Source organism: Pteropus alecto, unplaced genomic scaffold (genome assembly GCF_000325575.1).
Source record: "Pteropus alecto unplaced genomic scaffold, ASM32557v1 scaffold88, whole genome shotgun sequence".
NCBI lineage: Eukaryota > Metazoa > Chordata > Mammalia > Chiroptera > Pteropodidae > Pteropus > Pteropus alecto.
In genome coordinates this window covers 18,251,712-18,269,743 of record NW_006494611.1, presented here as the reverse complement: position 1 = coordinate 18,269,743, position 18,032 = coordinate 18,251,712, and the positions used below count along the sequence as shown (strand labels likewise).

Below are 18,032 nucleotides of genomic sequence, written 5' to 3'. Positions count from 1 at the left end.
GCTTTTTCAAAATAAGGTTATATTCTGGACTGTAATTGTTTGCCTCATGAGATCTTCCATTTTGTCAGAGACACTCTCAGACATCAAAATTAATTGCTATAAGTATTTGTTATTGTCATTAAATCTCATTTCTACCTTTTCATTGACTCAAATCCCTGATATTTTCAGATTTCACCGAATAATGGTATGTCTTTTAAATGTTGTGTAGTTCCACATTTTAACATAAGATGGCAGCATTGAAATAAATGCATAAAATAGCTCTTTTGGTCAATTAGCCCAATGTAATGGAAGAGCTTTGTCTTTTAAATTTCTTAGAAATGTATTCAGAGTCTAGGTCTTTAAAACCTGTTTTTGCTTGGGGTTTGTTTTGGGGTTTTTTTTGATAATTTTTTAAGTCAGAGTTCTATGGAGTTTAACTCAGTGTACCAGGAGTCTGTTTTAGGGCTAGTTATTAAAAGACACTGGCTAAATAATGTAAAAATTAATATAACTACCCTGGCTTTGCTCTGAATTCATATTCATATTCAAATGTCCAGCTGTCTGGAAAGAAACTTTTGACTCATTAGACTGTAGGTCTCATATCTGGAACTTAATTTATTTCACTGCTGTCCCCTCAGTGCCTAAGAATAAGCCTGGTATGTAGTTGGTGCTCAATATGTATTGAAGGAATATTCACAATTCTTTTTCTTCTTTAGTCCCTATTTTAGTCAATGTCACCATCATCCTCCTAGGCATCTAAGCCACAAATCTATGCATCATTCTTGACTCTGTCTCTCTCATCTTTTACATCTGCTCACTGTGTTGTACGGTTTTCTGTTCTATTTGTTTTTTTGTTTGGCTTCCAGTTTTATATCAGTTCTTTCCACTTTTCTTCACCTCTACTGCTACCACCTCAATTCACACTAGTATCTTTTCTCTCCTAGATTTTAGCAGCTGCCTCCTAAGTGCTTTCCTGATTTCAGTGTTATTCCCATTCAACTCTACTACAGCTTATTGTGCAGGCAATAGAAGATGTACAGAAGATCTAAATTATTGTCTCAAAGAACTCATGATCTAGTTTGGAGGATATTTGATTAACAACACTAAAAAACGTGCTGAAAGAGAATTAATTTGAACTGTGGGATTTGGTAAAGGCTTTCTGAGAGGGAGAAGTCCTTGAGATTGGTTACCGAAGACTTCTTTCACAAACTTCAGCATATTAGCCCTTAATACATGTTTTGATTTTTTAAATAGCTTTATTGAGGTATAGTTGATGTAAAGTGAACAGCACATATTTAAAGTGTACAATTTAATGAGTTTTTATATATGTATACCCATGAAATCATCACCAAATTTAAGATTATAAAATATACATCACATGCAAAATTCCTTTGTCTTTCTAATCTACTTCCCACTGCCCATTCTAACCCAGGCCAACCATTTATCTGCTTTCTATCACTATAGATTAATTTGTATTTTCTAGAATGTTATATATTGGAGCCATATAATCTGTACCTTTTGGTTTGGCTTCTTTCACTCAGTGTAGAGTTATGGGATTTATCTATGTTGTGGGTATCAGTAGTCCATTCCTTTCTAAGGCTGAGTAGTATTCCTTATGTGGACACACCACAGTTTCTTTATCCATTCTCCTTATGATGGACATTTGGGTTGTTTCTAGTTTGAGGCTATTATAAATAAAGCCACTGTGAACATTTATGGTCTTTTTATGGATTTGTATTTTTCATTTCTCTTGGATAATACCTAGAGATAGAATAGCTGAGTCATATGTAGGTGTATGTTTAACTTTTCAAGAAACTGCCAAATTCTTTCCACTATTATATGAGAGTTCCAGTTATTCTTCATCGTAGCCAACACTTGGTATGGTAGGTCTTTTTAAATTTAGCCATTATAATGGGTGTTTAGAAGTACCTCTTTCTGATTTTATTTTGCATTTCCCTAAAAAACTAGTAATATCTTTTCATGTGCTAATTTACCATCCATATGTTTACTTTGGCGGTGTCCAAATCTTTTACCATTTTTTTTATTGGGTTGTCTATCATCTTATTGTTGTAAGAGTTCTTTATATACATATTCTGGGTGCAAGTCTTTTCTGAGGTTTATGCTTTACATATATATTCTTTTTGTTTTTGTAGTAATGTCTTTTATGGGCTGATTTTACCCCACTATTGAGGCAGTTTCTCCTGAGCATCTATTTGGTACCCTATATATTTTGAGTTTTTCCTAGTTTGGCTTATGGGAACACACACTATTCTTCGTCCTGTTTTAGCTTTGAGAATTTTTCCACTGTTCCTTTTTAATGTTTTTTTCCATGGATACGGATAGTTTTCTCACATGCACGTGCTGATCAGTACTAGTTGAAAACTTGTGGGGACTCCCTATAGATCTCCCTTCTCTGGTACTTTATCCTGTGAATTCCAGCCAGTGTAGCCTCCCTAAATCCTCAATCCTATCTCATTTTCTCAGGAACAGTGTCATGCTCTAGTGCTGCAGCCTGGAAACTCTAGGCAGTAAGCTTGGACAGTTGGGGTTTACCTCATTCCCCTTCTCTTGATCTTGCTCTGACTATTGTTGAATGTCTGAAAACCGCTGTTTAGTATATTTTGTCTGGCTTTATAGTAGTTTAAGACAGAAAGGTAAATCCAGTTTCTGTCATTCCATCTTGGATGGAAGCAGAAGTAATTTCTATGTATTTTCGCTTGAGGAAAAACTTTTATGCTTGAGTCATTTTAGTTCCACATTTATGTTATGCTGTCAAACAGATGCTTCTCCAAATGCCTCATTGGAGCTGATGTTTCAATCAGATATATAAGAAGACTTAAAAAAAATTATTTTTTTCTGGTAATTTTCTTCCCAAAGTATCTTATATCTCTGGCAGCTCATGTTGCTTATTTGTGCATTTACATAAGCATAGGGATTATATGGATCATGTTTAAAGACACAAATTACATAACATTAGTTGAGTGTGAACCGTGAATTAAGAACTTAGAAAGATCTAAACTGAGTACATTTAGGGGGAAAAACACGCAATTATTAGTTGTTTCTGGTTGAGCTTTTTCAATGACTTGTACTTTGGGGTGTTTTACCTACGTTGAACACACAATTGTCAACTCTTATTTAACAACATAATTTTAGATTTCAAATTAAATTTAGTTTTTAATTGATGATTTAATAAAATCTCCTTAGCAACTTATATAAGTAAAAGATTCCAGCTGGGTATTTCTACATATGCATTCACATAAATTATTCATTTTCTTCCTTATATTTACATTAAAACTACAGTTTCACATTTTAAAAAGAAAAGCTAAAATGTACCTCTTTTAAAGTACTTTTGTCACTTCTCAGAAAATATGACATACCAAGTTTAATGCATTTTTATCAGGGAGACAGCAGAGTTAAAGATGTCCTGTTCCTTGCCTCTGTATTCCTCGTTCTTTGGGAGATTATTCTGCTAAGAGTTCAAAAGAAAAAAATCATTACAAGTGAGAGATACAGGTTAATTTGAGGAATGTAACCAATAGAAGTCCTTTTATTGATGGATCAGAATATGGAGTCAGAATATAGAAGAAACAAAAACATTCAAGAAAAATAGGAAAATTTAAAGCAAATTATAGAATGTCTGACTATTCTTAATTTGATATTAAGTATTTAAATATAAAATATAAATTTAATTAATCTGTTTAGGCATCATAAATATAGGACTCAGGATAAAATTATTAGACTTCTCTGGAATATACAAGATGCAGGAGATATAAACCAAAATGGGACAGAATTGTAGGTATACTATTCATCAGAATGTCAAATTGTAATATAATACATAGCACAGGGGGATTCTTTGGGTATAGAGAGTCCGAATTCCCAAAACTGTCCAAGTTTTTATTGTTATGTATGTTTCTCTGGGATGAAGTCCCATTCCTTTAGTCAGGATCTCAAATGGTTTTATGTCCCAAAAGTTAAAAACTACAGTAGGTATCGAATATGCCTCATTACTGATTGTCTTGTTAGTTCCTCCTTTAAAAAAATATGTGCATCTTCCTGCCAAAGACTGCATTCTTTTGTTAAGGATAAAAACGTGGTCTCTTCTGTTATGCATCCTGAACCTCACAACTCTGTTTATTGAATGGTCATGACAAAGCCACATGGAACCATGGAATGTAGCAATCTTTATACTCTCAGCAATCTTCTGACAAAAGTATATGCAGTGCCTTAGTAATCTAGTAAAGTGACTTTTTTTCACATTCTTTCCCCTTTTGTCCTCCCATACATTAATTTCTCTCTCGTTCTCACCCCTATCCGCTTCCTACTCACACATACTCCCTTACTCCCTCATTCAGACATATACACACTCTTAGCCATTTGCTGTTGCCAATATTTTGGACTTAATCAAAGAACAGCTTTGCTTTGAAGAAGGTTGGGAATGAAACCCAGAAAAGTACTCATACCATCCTTGGGACTTTGGTCTAGTATTCAAGGACAAGCTGGGGATTTAGTTCTTTCAGATGTCAGTTGGGCCTATGCTAACTGGAGAAAGTCAGTTACTAGCAGATATATAACAGTTCTTAGAGTAATCTCCATTGTGGGAGAGAGCAAAGAACTGTGTTCCTGAAATGGGAACAACTCACTTCATAGAAATTACTGATTTACTTTACAGACACCTGGCACATAACTTGAATGGCCTTTGATGAAAATTGGACCATAAATAAATACTCTTGTATATTTGCTTTTATATCTTTAGAGTTACAAAAACAAACAAAACTCTGCTGTATTTATACACACACACAAATTTCACAACTCTTTAGCCTCCACTAATTATCTAAGTTCCCATTTGTGGTGTTTGGGTATAATTTACAATAGAAACACAATATGTTTTTCCATTTAACACTTATGCTACTTTGTCAAAGAAAATTGAAATGTGAGTAAGTCATATAAAAAGGCAAACAGGTATAAGCATGGCCAGCTGTTTAAGTTTCCTCCGTGTCTTTTCATGGCTTGAAAGTTCATTTCTTTTTAGCACTGAATAATATAGTCTGGATGTACCACCATCTGTTTACCCATTTGCCTACTAAAGGACATCTTAGTTGCTTCTAAGTTTTGACAATTATGAAAAAAGCTGCTATACACATCCATGTTCAGGTTTTTGTGTGGACATAAGTTTTTAATTTGTGTAAATACCAAGGAGCACAACTGCTGGATCGTATAATAAGAGTATGTTTAGTTTTATAAGAAACTGCCAAACTGACTTCCACAGTGGCTCTATCATTTTGCATTCCCACCAAGAGTGACTGGATGAAATCCCGTCATCAGCATTTGGTGTTGTCAGTGTTCTGCATTTTGGCCATTCTAATAAGTATGTAGTGGTATCTCGTCATTTTAATTTGCAGTTCCCTAATGACGTATGATGTTGAACACCTTTTCATATGTATACTTGCCATCTGTATATCTTTGGTGAGCTGACAGTTCAGGTCTTTTTCCCATTTTTTAATTGGGTGGTTTTTTTCTTATTGCTGAGTCTTAGGAGTTATTTGTATGTTTTAGATAATAGTTCTTTATCAAATGTGTCTCTTGCAAATATTTTCTCACAGTCTGTGTCTTGTCTTCTCAATCCCTTCGCATTTACTTTAGTAGAGCAGAGTTTTTAATTTTCATGAAGTCTAGCTTATTAATTATTTCTTTCATGGATCATGCCTTTGGTGTTATATCTAAAAAGTCATTACCATTTCCAAGTCATCTAGATTTTCTCCTTTCTTAGCTTCTAGGAGTTTTATTGTATTGAGTTTGACATTTAGGTCTATGATCCTTTTTGAGTTAGTTTTGTGAAAAGTGTAAAGTCTGTGTCTAGTTCATTTTTTTGCATGTGTATGTCTAGTTTTCCAGCACCACTTGTTGAGAAGACTGTCTTTGCTCCATTGTATTGCCATTACTCCTTTGTCAAAAATCAGTGGATTATATTTATAGGTGTCTATTTCTGGGTTCTCTATTCTGTTCCATTGAGCTATTGGAACAGAATAGCTGTTCTTTCACCAATACTACACTGATTTGATTACTATAGCTTTATAGTAAATCTTGTAGTTGAGTAGTATCAATTTTCCATCGTTGCTCTTCTTCAATATCATGTTAGCTATTCTGGTCTTTGCCTTTCCATATAAACTTCAGCATTAGTTTGTCAAGATCCACAAAATAACTTGCTGGGATTTTGATTAAGATCATGTCAAATCCAAAGATCATGTTGGGAAGAACTCCACGTTTCAACAATTTTGAGTGTTCTATCCATGAACATGGACTATCTCTCCACTTATTAGTTCCTTGATTTTGTTCATATATTGTCTACAAGAAAGCCACTTTAAAAAGAAAAATACATGAAGATTAAAAGTAAAGGAGAAAAATATAACATTGCTAATTAACACTGATCAAAAGAAAGTGAGAGTAGCTATATAAGTTTCAGACAGAGCCAACTTCAGAGCAAGGAAAGTTATCAGGGATAAAGAGGGGCTCTGTTGTCAGAGTGGAGTAGTGACTTCTAAGCTCTTTACAGACTAGAAACTGGAAGTTCTAGTTATTTTTTTTTATATACCCAGAGTTTGATATTTTGGCAGTTGAGTTTCAAACAATAGATATTGTAGAAATCACTTTACATATTGATTAACCATCGTTTTTAAGTTTAAAAGCATTCTGACATTCTTAGCTGTAAGTGGAACCCTGATTTGAACGGTATAGTTTAAAATGGCTGAAAAATTATTGGCTAAGTTCTTCTGAATTTTATACCTCATAATTATGAGTTAGATGTTTTACTTTGACTTTCTTAAGGGACACTGAAGAAGATTGCTCTATTATATTTATTCTGGTTTTAATACTTGAACCATTAAGGATTACTAAGTTGAATTTTGGCTAGGAAAAAATAAAATATTGAAGAAAAAACAGTTATGTTTGAGACCAGTGATTTGTAGTCTGAGCTGTTATTTAATGGAAATACTTTTCAGTTAATGCAAAAAATGCTTAACATTCTTTTAGATCTTAGAATATATTTGAGTGTGCTAAATTTTGCTTCTTACCCTTAAAACCCAACCTAGACATTTAGTGAGCTCTGAATTTTTTTGAAATGCAGAAACCAAGAAGGAAGAATTTTTAAATTGTATAAAACATGTAAGTACTTAGAGATAATTTTTAGGCCACGTCAGGGTTTCAGTTTTATGTTCATGTTGATAGCATATTTTATAAAATACTATAAGGCATTCTTTTCTATTTTATAAGCTCTTTTCCTGTGAGATAAATTTCCTCAAACCTGATTTTTAATGGTCTGCTTTCTTGAGATGTTTTAAAAAGATATAAAGAAAACCAATCATGTGTCTTCTTATTCTGTGTCCAATAAAGATTTGTGCATGTACATTTAGGAATGATTTATATACTTCTTAAAGTGATAATTTGCTTCAGGTGGTTATATTTATGTTGTTATAACACACTTGACCAGCAGTGATATCACTGTCAAAAAGCAAAAAAACATGCACCATCACGATACAAACTTGAAGCATCTTCTATTGCTGTATCTTGTAATCAGGTGTTTTTGAAATGGGCAGAGGGATTTTAGTTACATCTGGGAAATGGGAAATAATGATGGGGAGATTGGTTGGCAAAGAGGATCTTTATATATGGAAAAGAATGCATGTAGGGAATATGAGGAAGATGACAGTAAGTCTCGATACAACCTCAGAATCCTCCTTAATGCAGTGTTCCAGATAGTTATTACAGACTGATTGGAGTTGGAACCTATTTGGCTTAGACATTGGTTTTATTAAATTAAAAATGGTCATTTGTGGACATATTCCCTTCTTTTATGCTAGAATACAAATGTAGATGCATACACCTTTCATTACTCAGCAAACTGAATTCAAGGTGGAGAGTATAATGCAACTGAGTGCCATAGAGTTATTGAGTGAGAAAAGAGTCTCCATAAGCTCATAGAAACTTGGTTTCTTAATTTTCGGGATTAGTTAGTCACAGACTATGTTCCTGAAGCAAGATTTCTTTTCTCTCTGTCTTTGTTCATCCTCTATTCCATATTTATTTCAGATTAAAAATCTGGGAAATGTAGTCTTTGCCTTTTATACATTCTTGGAGAAGAATTGATATCTTGTTTAAGAGATAACCCATTTTCTTATTCTGTAGGATTTAACATGTTGCAAAAAAGTATTTTTGAAATTGTGCAATTCAAATTAGTATGCCAGGATCTTTGTTTCCAAGCACTAACAATGTAGTTTTCTTCAGTTAATATGGTGAAATGCCATGTTTCTCTGCCCAAATAAAAACAAATTTGACTTGAAATGATTTTAAATCAGCAATGGTTTAAAGTAAACTAAGGTGACTAAATTCCTCAATCATTTTCTCTAGCCCAGATGTACAAATATTTTTCATGCAAGAGGGCCTTAAGATTTTTCCAAGTGAATTTTTTGTGTGTAAATTATATTCATGAAACTTGATTTATGGTATGCTTGTATTCAAGTTCAAGCTAAAAAGTTAGTTTTTAAATAATTTCAGGTGTTGCCTTGCTTTATGAAACAGTTTTGAAAAACTGAACTTATAAATTAGGCTGACAGAGACTAATATTTTTTGAAAGGGTTTACGTTAATCTTTTACATTAAACTATTCCGATGAATTTAATGGATGGTATTTTCTAGTGAGTTTAATTGGTGCTTCAAAGATAACTTTGAAAGCAAGTAAGTTAATCTCATTTTTTCATCTGTAAAAAAAAGGATGACAGCTACATCATCGGGTAAACCAGCTACTATACTAAGGATACAGTGGGCAGCATTTCTATTGTAAGATTTACTAGAAATGTATTTAGAACATAGCTCAAACACCACTTCCTCAGTAAATCCCATCCAATTCTTCCCCAGACGGAAGGATTCACTCCACCTCTCTTGGGTTCCCCTAACACTTAGACAAATGGCTAATCTGCAAAAGCCAGAAATATGTTTTATTTGTATTCTGTCTTTCACCTTATCACCTTTTTTCTTTTCCCTTCTCATCTTTTTTACCTTCCTAAAAAAAGGAAGGAAGGGAGGAAGGGAGGGAGGGAAGAGGAAAAAAGAAAAAGAAAAGAAAGAAAAAAACAAAAAGAAGAGAAACTAGCATGGTACCCGACACTTGGCAGGGACTTCTAAGATCTGTCACATCTAAACAAAATAACTAAATGGATCTTTGAAAAGTCTCTTTACTATGTTTTAGAAAATTGTGTGCAGCCTTTTTATCCAGGACCTTTTTTGTATGAATGGAAGCAGCATCAGCCAGCTACTTTTTCTGAAGTTGCAACAGCGTCTGCTGTGTGTACAAGACTCTTTAAGACACAAAGAGTAAACTAGACAAATCAAAAATAATCACAAATGAAATCGTGCTCATTTATCCTTTGTATTTGGCATTACCTCATTTTTTGGGGGTTATTGTAGAAATATATAACCTACAAAATAGTGGATAACTGTGAAATATTATGTTAGTTTCTATGTATTTTTTGAGTATATATGTCCACTATACTTTTATTTTATGTAGGGATGTTTTTCTGTTTCTTTTTCTCTTACTTTCTTTTCTTTTGCTAATTTTACTGTGAATTTAATTGTCCTGAACATTTAGAAGACGACTCAGGTCAGATTACTAACCTCACAGAGCTCCTGTGTGTGTGTGTGTGTGTGTGTGTGTGGTGCTGGTGGTGCTGGTGGTGGTTGTTCAGAAATATGGTGGGTTGCTTTCTGAGATTTTTGGTCCCCTCCCCACATTTTTATCTGGACCTACTCTTCCTGTATCTGCTGTCTCCCTACTGCTCAGTCTTGACTGCACTCCTAGCGGTTTCTCCTTACTGTGGCCTCTGTCCTAGAATCGAGCCTTGGAGAGCTGTTTAGAGGGTTCACTAGATTTCTCCAGCCCCAGAAGAGTCCTAGAGGTAGTTCTCCCTTGCACTCACCAAATACTAGAGTGGGCTAAATCCTTTCCAAGTTCAGCTGCTAAGTCCATCTGTTTTTATGTGGGGAATGAGGAAGGTTCAGCAACTGCTGTAAATGCTCTCCTCCCAGAAAATCCAGATGCACTAAATTTGTAATGTGTGAGATCATGGCAAGATGTCAGATGGTTACTTGTGTTTGAATAGGTTTACAAATTATATTTAAGAACAATAGACATTTTTTTTCTATAAAAGTTGAGAAAAGGCTAAGCAGTCATTTGCTGCTGTTTATTAAAAAAAGCCTTTCCAGGAAAAAAAAAATCATAGAAACCTTGAGAAAAAAAAGGTGATTTAGCTCAGGGTGTTGAAAACTGTTATGTTTCTGACAGTGTATATAAACTCCACTACCAACCACAGAGGCAGTATAACAGAATAGGTTGCATCTCTCCCCTTTTGTGGCTCTTCTGAATTTGGTGCCAGAGTTAGATCTTTGTAAAACATTGAAGGATTACATGAATTGCCATTCACTGTTAAGACTTTGTTTTAACTGAGAAATTTATTGAATATTGTCTTTATTCCCTAGGTATAGATAAAATAACATTTGAAGTTCAGAAGAGCTCCATGGAGTGATCAATATTTACCAAGGGCCTGTTTGCTTAATTTCATTCACAGAATTGCAATACAGTTTTGAAATACATGTCTGCTTCAAGTTCCTTAATCTATAAGTAAAGACATTACTCTCTCTTTAAACTTAGAGAATAATATGTATATATAGTGTTTTAGATGGATTTGCAATACTACAGTGATCCTGAATTTTGGAACTTTTAGTGTAGAAAGTTCTGTTCTCTACCACACAGAATTTCAGCCATATTGTTGAGTTATTTATATAAAAAATATATATATATAAAAAGATGAGAAAGTTGCATAATACTTCTAAGTGTAGATATTATGGTCTATGATGTGAATATATATATATTTATATACACACACATTTTTTTTTTCTCGATTTCTCATTTAAGGTCTCAGCCAGTTTCCTCTCCAGTCATTCTTCAATTTGGTCATGCAGAGACCCTTCTTCCACTGCTTTCTCTCATGGGCTACTTCAAAGACAAGGAGCCCTTAACAGCTTACAATTACAAGGAACAAATGCATCGGAAGTTCCGAAGTGGTCACATTGTACCCTATGCCTCAAACCTAATATTTGTGCTTTACCATTGTAAAAATGCTAAGACTCTTAAAGAAGAATTCCGAGTGCAGATATTATTGAATGAAAAAGTGTTACCATTGGCTCACTCACAAGAAACCGTTTCTTTGTATGAAGATCTGAAGAACCACTACAAGGACATCCTTCAGAGTTGTAATACCGGTGAAGAATGTAAATTACCAAAGGTGAACAACACATCTGATGAGCTATGAGTAACTGGAGAACATTTTTAATTCATCAGAAATCTATAGGGAGTGATTACACGTGTGGAATTAGGTAGGCAATCCCTGGTTACAGAAAGCTTTCACACAGCTTGGGTGTTTCTGTCGTTTCACAGAGAAGCATTAAGTTTCCATCTGTGTCTAGACATGGATGTGTAAGAAACAATTCTTCATTGGAGCAGCTCTTGTAAGGGGAAAAAAAATCTATTCAAAGAAATAGCTGGCACTGCAAATGTTTACAGAAATTAAATTCTTCCTATTTGTATAAGAAATCTCACATTGAGAATGTTTTCAAAGTGATACTTGAAAGTGCTGGAGTAACAAAATATGTCAGTTGGATGACCTATAACTTGGTTGAACTATTTCTAAGATCTTTACCAGTTGTATTGAAGTTCTCTCTTTTTGCCTCAGGTAGCACAGTTCTAGTATTGTATTTCTTAATCTGAAATATTGTGACACACTGGAAGTATCACTTTGGAAGAAAGCTAACATCTCTCTATTTGAGAATTTGAAACAATATTAAGAACAAAGTCTGATTTAAAAGGACACTTTCACTGAAGGAAGACAAAAAGTACAGTAAAATAAATATTTTTGTTAATAGTATTTATAACGTATTTGAACATTTTTTCAATAATTCCTTTTAACCTCCTAGTAAATCCTGCAAGGCCAGTCTTTAATTATTTTCATATCTGTTTTACATATATGACAATGGAAGAACAAAGAGGACCATTCGCAACAAGTCAGATGGATAGAATCAAAGTTTCTTAAATCCATTGCTTAGCAATTTTTAACATTCTTTCACTTTGCTTCTATTTTAATATTTTGTTATTATGTAAAATATCTTTGGTTGTTTAATTTCTTTTTCATTCTTTTTTTTTTTTTTAAATAAAGACCATCTAGGCCGGCTTAGTTTCACATATATGAACCCATTTCAAAAAAATAGTTCTGAGCTCTGTCAAATGCCATGAAAGTGTTTGCTATAATAGTAAACAGAATTCTTGTGACTTTACTACATTTTTTCTGCTCTTCATGTTGATATATAATTAGTAATTAATTGATGGCGAAAGGTTGAAATTTCAAGCAGCTTTGACTAAATCAGGTAATATAAGGCAATTTTCTTCTAATAGAAATTTCCTCAAATTTTAACTTAAAGAAAAGTGGAAATTCATTTTATTAAAAATCTAAAAAATAAGTATCATGACTATATATTGAAATTATAAAAGAAGAAGCATAGATGATTATCTGATAAATACTGTTGATTCATCAATATATTGCTGATTGTTCTTACAAAAATGTCTGGTGTTTCCTTTTTAAAAAATTTTGTAAATAGCCAGATAAGATGAACATTCATGCCTACTGCCCTTTTTATCAAAATTAACATTATAGCATTTGGTTTAAATCCAAATAAGAATAATTGAGGACTTTTGTATGTCTCTTTGATGCTGTTACCCTCACTCCCTGACTAGAGGTAACCACCAACATAAAATTCAATATTCACCATTCCATTGTATGTTGATTCTGGAAACTTGTAGTATTGTGGGAATTTTAAAATATTCTATAAAAGGACATCCTATGCATATCATTCTTGAATGAGTTATTTGTTTTAGCTGTTGTATTTGTTTTTTGATCCTGATCATTTGTCACAAATTAATACCATCAATTCATTAACACGTGTTGAGTACTTTTTATGTATAAACACTAGACTCAGTCTGTGAGCATATAAAGTTGAATGACCTTAGTTCTGTCAAGGGAATTCTCTTAAAAAACCTTAAATAAATTTACTTGGTGTCTGACATATTAATTTTTGATTCATAAACTTTTTATAGACTATGAAGTTTTATAGGAATTGTTTAATTTCGGTGGTTAAATAGAACCGTGGTGTTGTCTTTGTAGTCATTGGTATGTAAAATATTTCAGGATGGGGTTAAGTGTGGTTCACTTTTGCTAATGTTACAGAGTTTGTGATAGTCTTCTGGTGCTATTATTCTCATTTAGGAAATGCCTGAAACCAAAGAATGCCATGATAAAAATTAAAGGTCTTATCTAGGATTGGATATAGAAAAAGTCGAACATTGAAAAATAATTTTTGGATAGCAAGAGTTCATTAATAATAGATGACCAAATTACTCAGTTAAGCCAAAATTTAATCACTGTTGGTTCTGACATTTTGGTAGATTAATAACTAGCTTGTGGATTTGCTGTTTTTCTGTGTAATCTACAACTTAATGTGTGCAGTGCATTTGTACTTACTGTTTTTATTTTCATCATTTTGAAGTTTCTGCTCTCCAATAGTAATCATTTACTTGACACCGTTTTTGTATATAATCTGGATCTTAGTTTTAACACTGAAAGCAAAACTCAACTTGTAAAGAAAAACGAGCTTCGTTTTTTTCAGATATAATCAACTTTTATGATATATTGAGTGATTTTCTTTTTGTAGACTGCAGAACTGATGCAGGTCCTTAAATATTTGGGAGTTGCATACAACCAAACCAGAATATATAAGTTTTGGAATATATTTCCTTAAGATGGTATTTCATTTGATTCATTAATGATACTTGGAATATGAACTGTCTTCTGCCAAATGTAAGCTGAAAATAAATATTTGCATTATCATATAATTTGCCTTTATCTAGCTCTTTGAACTTACTTAACAGATCACTCAATTTTCTCCTAATCATTCTTTTTCTCAAGCATTTCCTCGCACTCACCTAGTAGCTCAATCCACTTTTAAGCACCTTCACTTTAATCTATTAAGCTATTTTTTAAAATTGGAGTCTGTGTGTGTGTGTGTGTGTGTGTGTGTGTGTGTGAGAGAGAGAGAGAGAGAGAGTATTTTTGAGAAAATTTCACAGCAAGAAAAAAAGGTGTCATGTTTTTCCAATTAAAAGATTTATAGCTTGAGCTTTATACTTGGCAACTTAGGAGGTTAACTTTTGAAACTGTTTTACTATTTTATCATTACTGAAGTAACACATTTAAAGATAGAAGGATTCTTAATTTTATTATTTCTAAAACTTAATTCATAATTCAATATCCTCTATATTCTATTACCAGATTTTAAACCATTATTTAGAACAAGTACTTCATGTTCTCACTTTTGTTTGTTGTACTGGGAAAATAAATATTTGTTCATTAAAATGATAGCCTTTCAAAAAAAGAAAAAGAAAAAGCCTTCCAAATTGAATAGTACTCCTGATATCATGAGAAAGTTTCATTAGAAGATTTTATATTATTTCTGAGGTATCTAATATGGAAAATTCAGTTGGGATGACAATCTGTAGATTTTCTCTGCTTTTTTTTTTTCTCTGCTTTTTTCATTAGAGTTCATTCTACCAGGCTTGGTTCTGATTGTCTTTTGACTGAACATTAACAATTTAAGTGCTTTTGGAAAACTTTTTAACAAATATTCTCATTCTGGAATAGAAAGTCAAGTTTTGATGTAAATTATAGGAAAATAAACTGGTGAAATATATCTTTAGATACATACAGATGAGAAAGTTCTATTTAATAAGAAGCATTCTTAATTGGAGATAGGAAGAATAGTAATTTTGCTCCTGCCGTAGTTGCTCTTCTTTTGGAGAGATTATTTGGGTTTTTTTCCCTTACAATTTTTTTTCCTTTCCCTTGCCTTGCTGAGAAAGTGAGAAGACTAATCTTGGTGAGACAAGACAGTGCTTTTTTCCTTCTGTCTGCAGTGTTGCTCCCTAAAATTCTCTGGCACTTTTTACAACATGGAGATTAGGATGAGAGCCTGGTTTTCTAATTTGACTGTTTTAGATATAGTTTTGTAGTCACCTTAAGGAGCGCAAGCGTTATCAGTGGTGGGAAAAAACAATTGAGTTTCATAGCTTTTCTTGCTACTTTAGTGCTTGATGACTGAAGAGTCTGAGGAAAGATATGGAGATCCTTGAGGCAAAAGATTGAAGAAATAAGATAGAAACAATCCCCTGCCTTTTTCTTGCTGGAAGATAAACAAAACAGAAAACTCCCAGACGTAGATAGGGAATCAGAAGTATCTGGGATTCTACCTCTACTTTATTCTAGTTCTGTGAAAAATCCCATTGGTATTTCGATAGAGATTGTACTGAATCTGTAGATTGCTTTGTGTAATATGGACATTTTAACAATAATGATTATTTCAGCCCATGAGCACAGAATGTCTTTATTTATTTTTGTCTTCCTCAGTTTCTTTCATCAAAGTCTTACAGTTTTCAGTATTTTATCTCCTTGGTTAAATTTATTCCTAGGTATTATATCCTTATTGATGCACTTGTAAGTGGAATTGTTGTTTTCTTGATATCTCTTTCTGATAGTTTGTTATTAGTATATAGAAGCACAATAAGTTTTTGTATATTGATTTTGTATACTGTAATTTTACTGAATTTATTAGTTCTAACAGTTCTTTGGTAGAGTCTTTAGGGTTTTCTACAGATAGTATCATGTCATTTGTAAATAGTGAGAGTTTTATTTCTTCCTTTTCGATTTGGATGCCTTTTCTTTTTCTTGTTTGATTGCTATGACTAGGACTTCTTATACTATGTTTAATAGAAGTGGTGAGAGGTTCCTGTCTTGTTCATGTCTATTTCCTGATTTTAGAGGAAAAAATTTTCAGCTTTTTACCATTGAGTATGATATTAGCTGTGGGTTTGTCATATATTGCCTTTAGTATATTGAGATATGTTCCCTCTACACCCACTTTGTTGAGAGTTTTGATCATAAATGGTAGTTGAATTTTGTCAAATGCTTTTCTGCATCTACTGAGATGAGAATTTTTATCCTTCATTTTGTTTGTATTTGAACGATTGTGAATATTGAACCATCCTTACATCCCTGGAATTACTGCCACTTGATCATGGTGTATGATCCTTTTAATGTATTGTTGAATTTGGTTTGCTAATATTTTGTTGAGGATTTTTGCATCTATGTTCATCAGGGATATTTACCCATCAGTTTCTTTTTTTGTGGTATCCTTGTCCAGTTTTGGTATCAGAGTAAGGCTGGCTTTGTAAAATGAGTTTGGAAATATTCCTTCCTCTGCAGTATTTTTGAAAGAGTTTGAATAAGATAGAAATTAAACCTTCTTTGAATGTTTGGCACAAGTCACCAGTGAAGGTGTCTGTTTCATGGAATATGTAGCCTATTTTTGAGGCCCTTCCTGGTTTTCTTTTTTATTTTTCTTTTTATTTTTTATTTTTTTGAGCAGAAGCGGTATGGCAAAGTATAAACTTACTGAATCATCTTGACCAGAAATCCAATTATATATTTTTAATATTGGTAGCTACTTTCAAATTTAGGGAAAATTATTGAACTTCTCTAAACCTCAGTTTATTCATCTGTAAAGGCTGTTGAGCTAAGGTCCTTAAAGTCCATTCCAATCCTAAACTTATATAACCTACAACCTATTTTTGTATCCATGTTCACTCAGCTAGTTTTGAGTGCAGGAGACTTGGAACCCATGTTTTTTGCTTTCTGACTCAAGAGCTGTTTCTGCCATACCCCACAGCTATCACTGTAAACATAGCAGAGAATCAAGAAATCAAACCCATAGCATGCCACGTCCACCCAATTCCATCTTACTAGAATGTTGGAGGATTTCTCCAGTTTTTCTCCAGGCAGAGCTGGCTCTTATACCACTTTCAGGGTTTCCAAATAGAAGATTAACTAAGGTTTAAAAGTAGAACCTCTCTGATGAACAAGTTGATTCTGATTCAAAGACCAAAGGACAGCAATTGAAAAAGAAACTTTTTAGCATGATTATTGCAGTTCTGAAAACTGGGAGCAATAATCAGTGTAAGCATACACCTGATGCAGAACAGGAAGAGTGACATTAGGGAATGGTTCTTGGGTCATAAAAACAATTATAATTACCACATCATCAAGGAAGTAGGTCCTAGCCAAAAGTAATAATACTAATAATTCTTTTAGCTTTTTATTTACTTACTAAACCAACTAAAGAGATAGTTTTAAAAGTCACACGAAACCAGGAACTTTCAGAAAACTGATAACACTTATTTCAGCCAATTAAATCCAGGCTCCTGTTCTGACATCTAACATCTTAGAGTAGCATACAACATCAATCCATGGACAAAAGGAAGTGCTGTACTGTGTTCGAGAACAAAACAAACCAGGGGTGTACTGTGACCTCTGCAACTAATTAGCTATGTGACTTGAGGAAGGTGACCTACCTTCTTTGTATCTCACCTTTTTATTTTCTTCTGGAAAATGAAGAGAGTTCCAGAGAGAGAGATTAGTGATAGAATAAACAAGAAAACACTCATATCATATGGTCTGGAGTTCTTTTTTCCTCTTCGAATTCTATCCTTTGTTTTTAAACACAAAGGATCCTGATCGATTGAATTAGTTCAATTTAAGAACCCCAAAATAAAACAATGTAAGCAGGTTAATCTAAGTTGGTTTCATTTTAAAGATCATGGGGTTAGGTGAATGGGAATTTTAAGTAACAACTCAAAAAATCAAGCCCTACTATGATTTAGAGGAGCCTATGCTAAGCTCTCCCTTTACTGTGCCTCCAGTTCCATTTTGAGACCTTTGTTGGCATAATGGATGATCTGGATTGGCCTGGAAAGGAAGTATCTGGTGGAGCATCTTTTTGTTGTCTCTAGCATTGGCCTTACCTCAGCTCATGACACTTGAGTGGATTATCATTGTTTTAGGCTAATCCTAT

General features: G+C 33.3%; 1 protein-coding gene across 2 annotated transcripts in view; it reads left to right on the top strand.

Annotated features, from left to right (window-relative positions):
- The window catches only part of MINPP1 (multiple inositol-polyphosphate phosphatase 1), a 33,176-nt gene extending 19,213 nt beyond the window's left edge, over window positions 1-13,963 (top strand). The window contains exon 5 of one of the 2 annotated variants that reach the window (XM_006925981.3): window positions 10,939-13,963. In XM_006925981.3, coding sequence (XP_006926043.1) covers window positions 10,939-11,335 — 397 coding nt within the window. In that variant the 3' untranslated portion in view covers window positions 11,336-13,963. The remainder of the gene's footprint in view (window positions 1-10,938) is intronic. The other variant, XM_006925982.3, reaches the window with a different exon arrangement.
- Window positions 13,964-18,032: the final 4,069 nt, after the last annotated feature.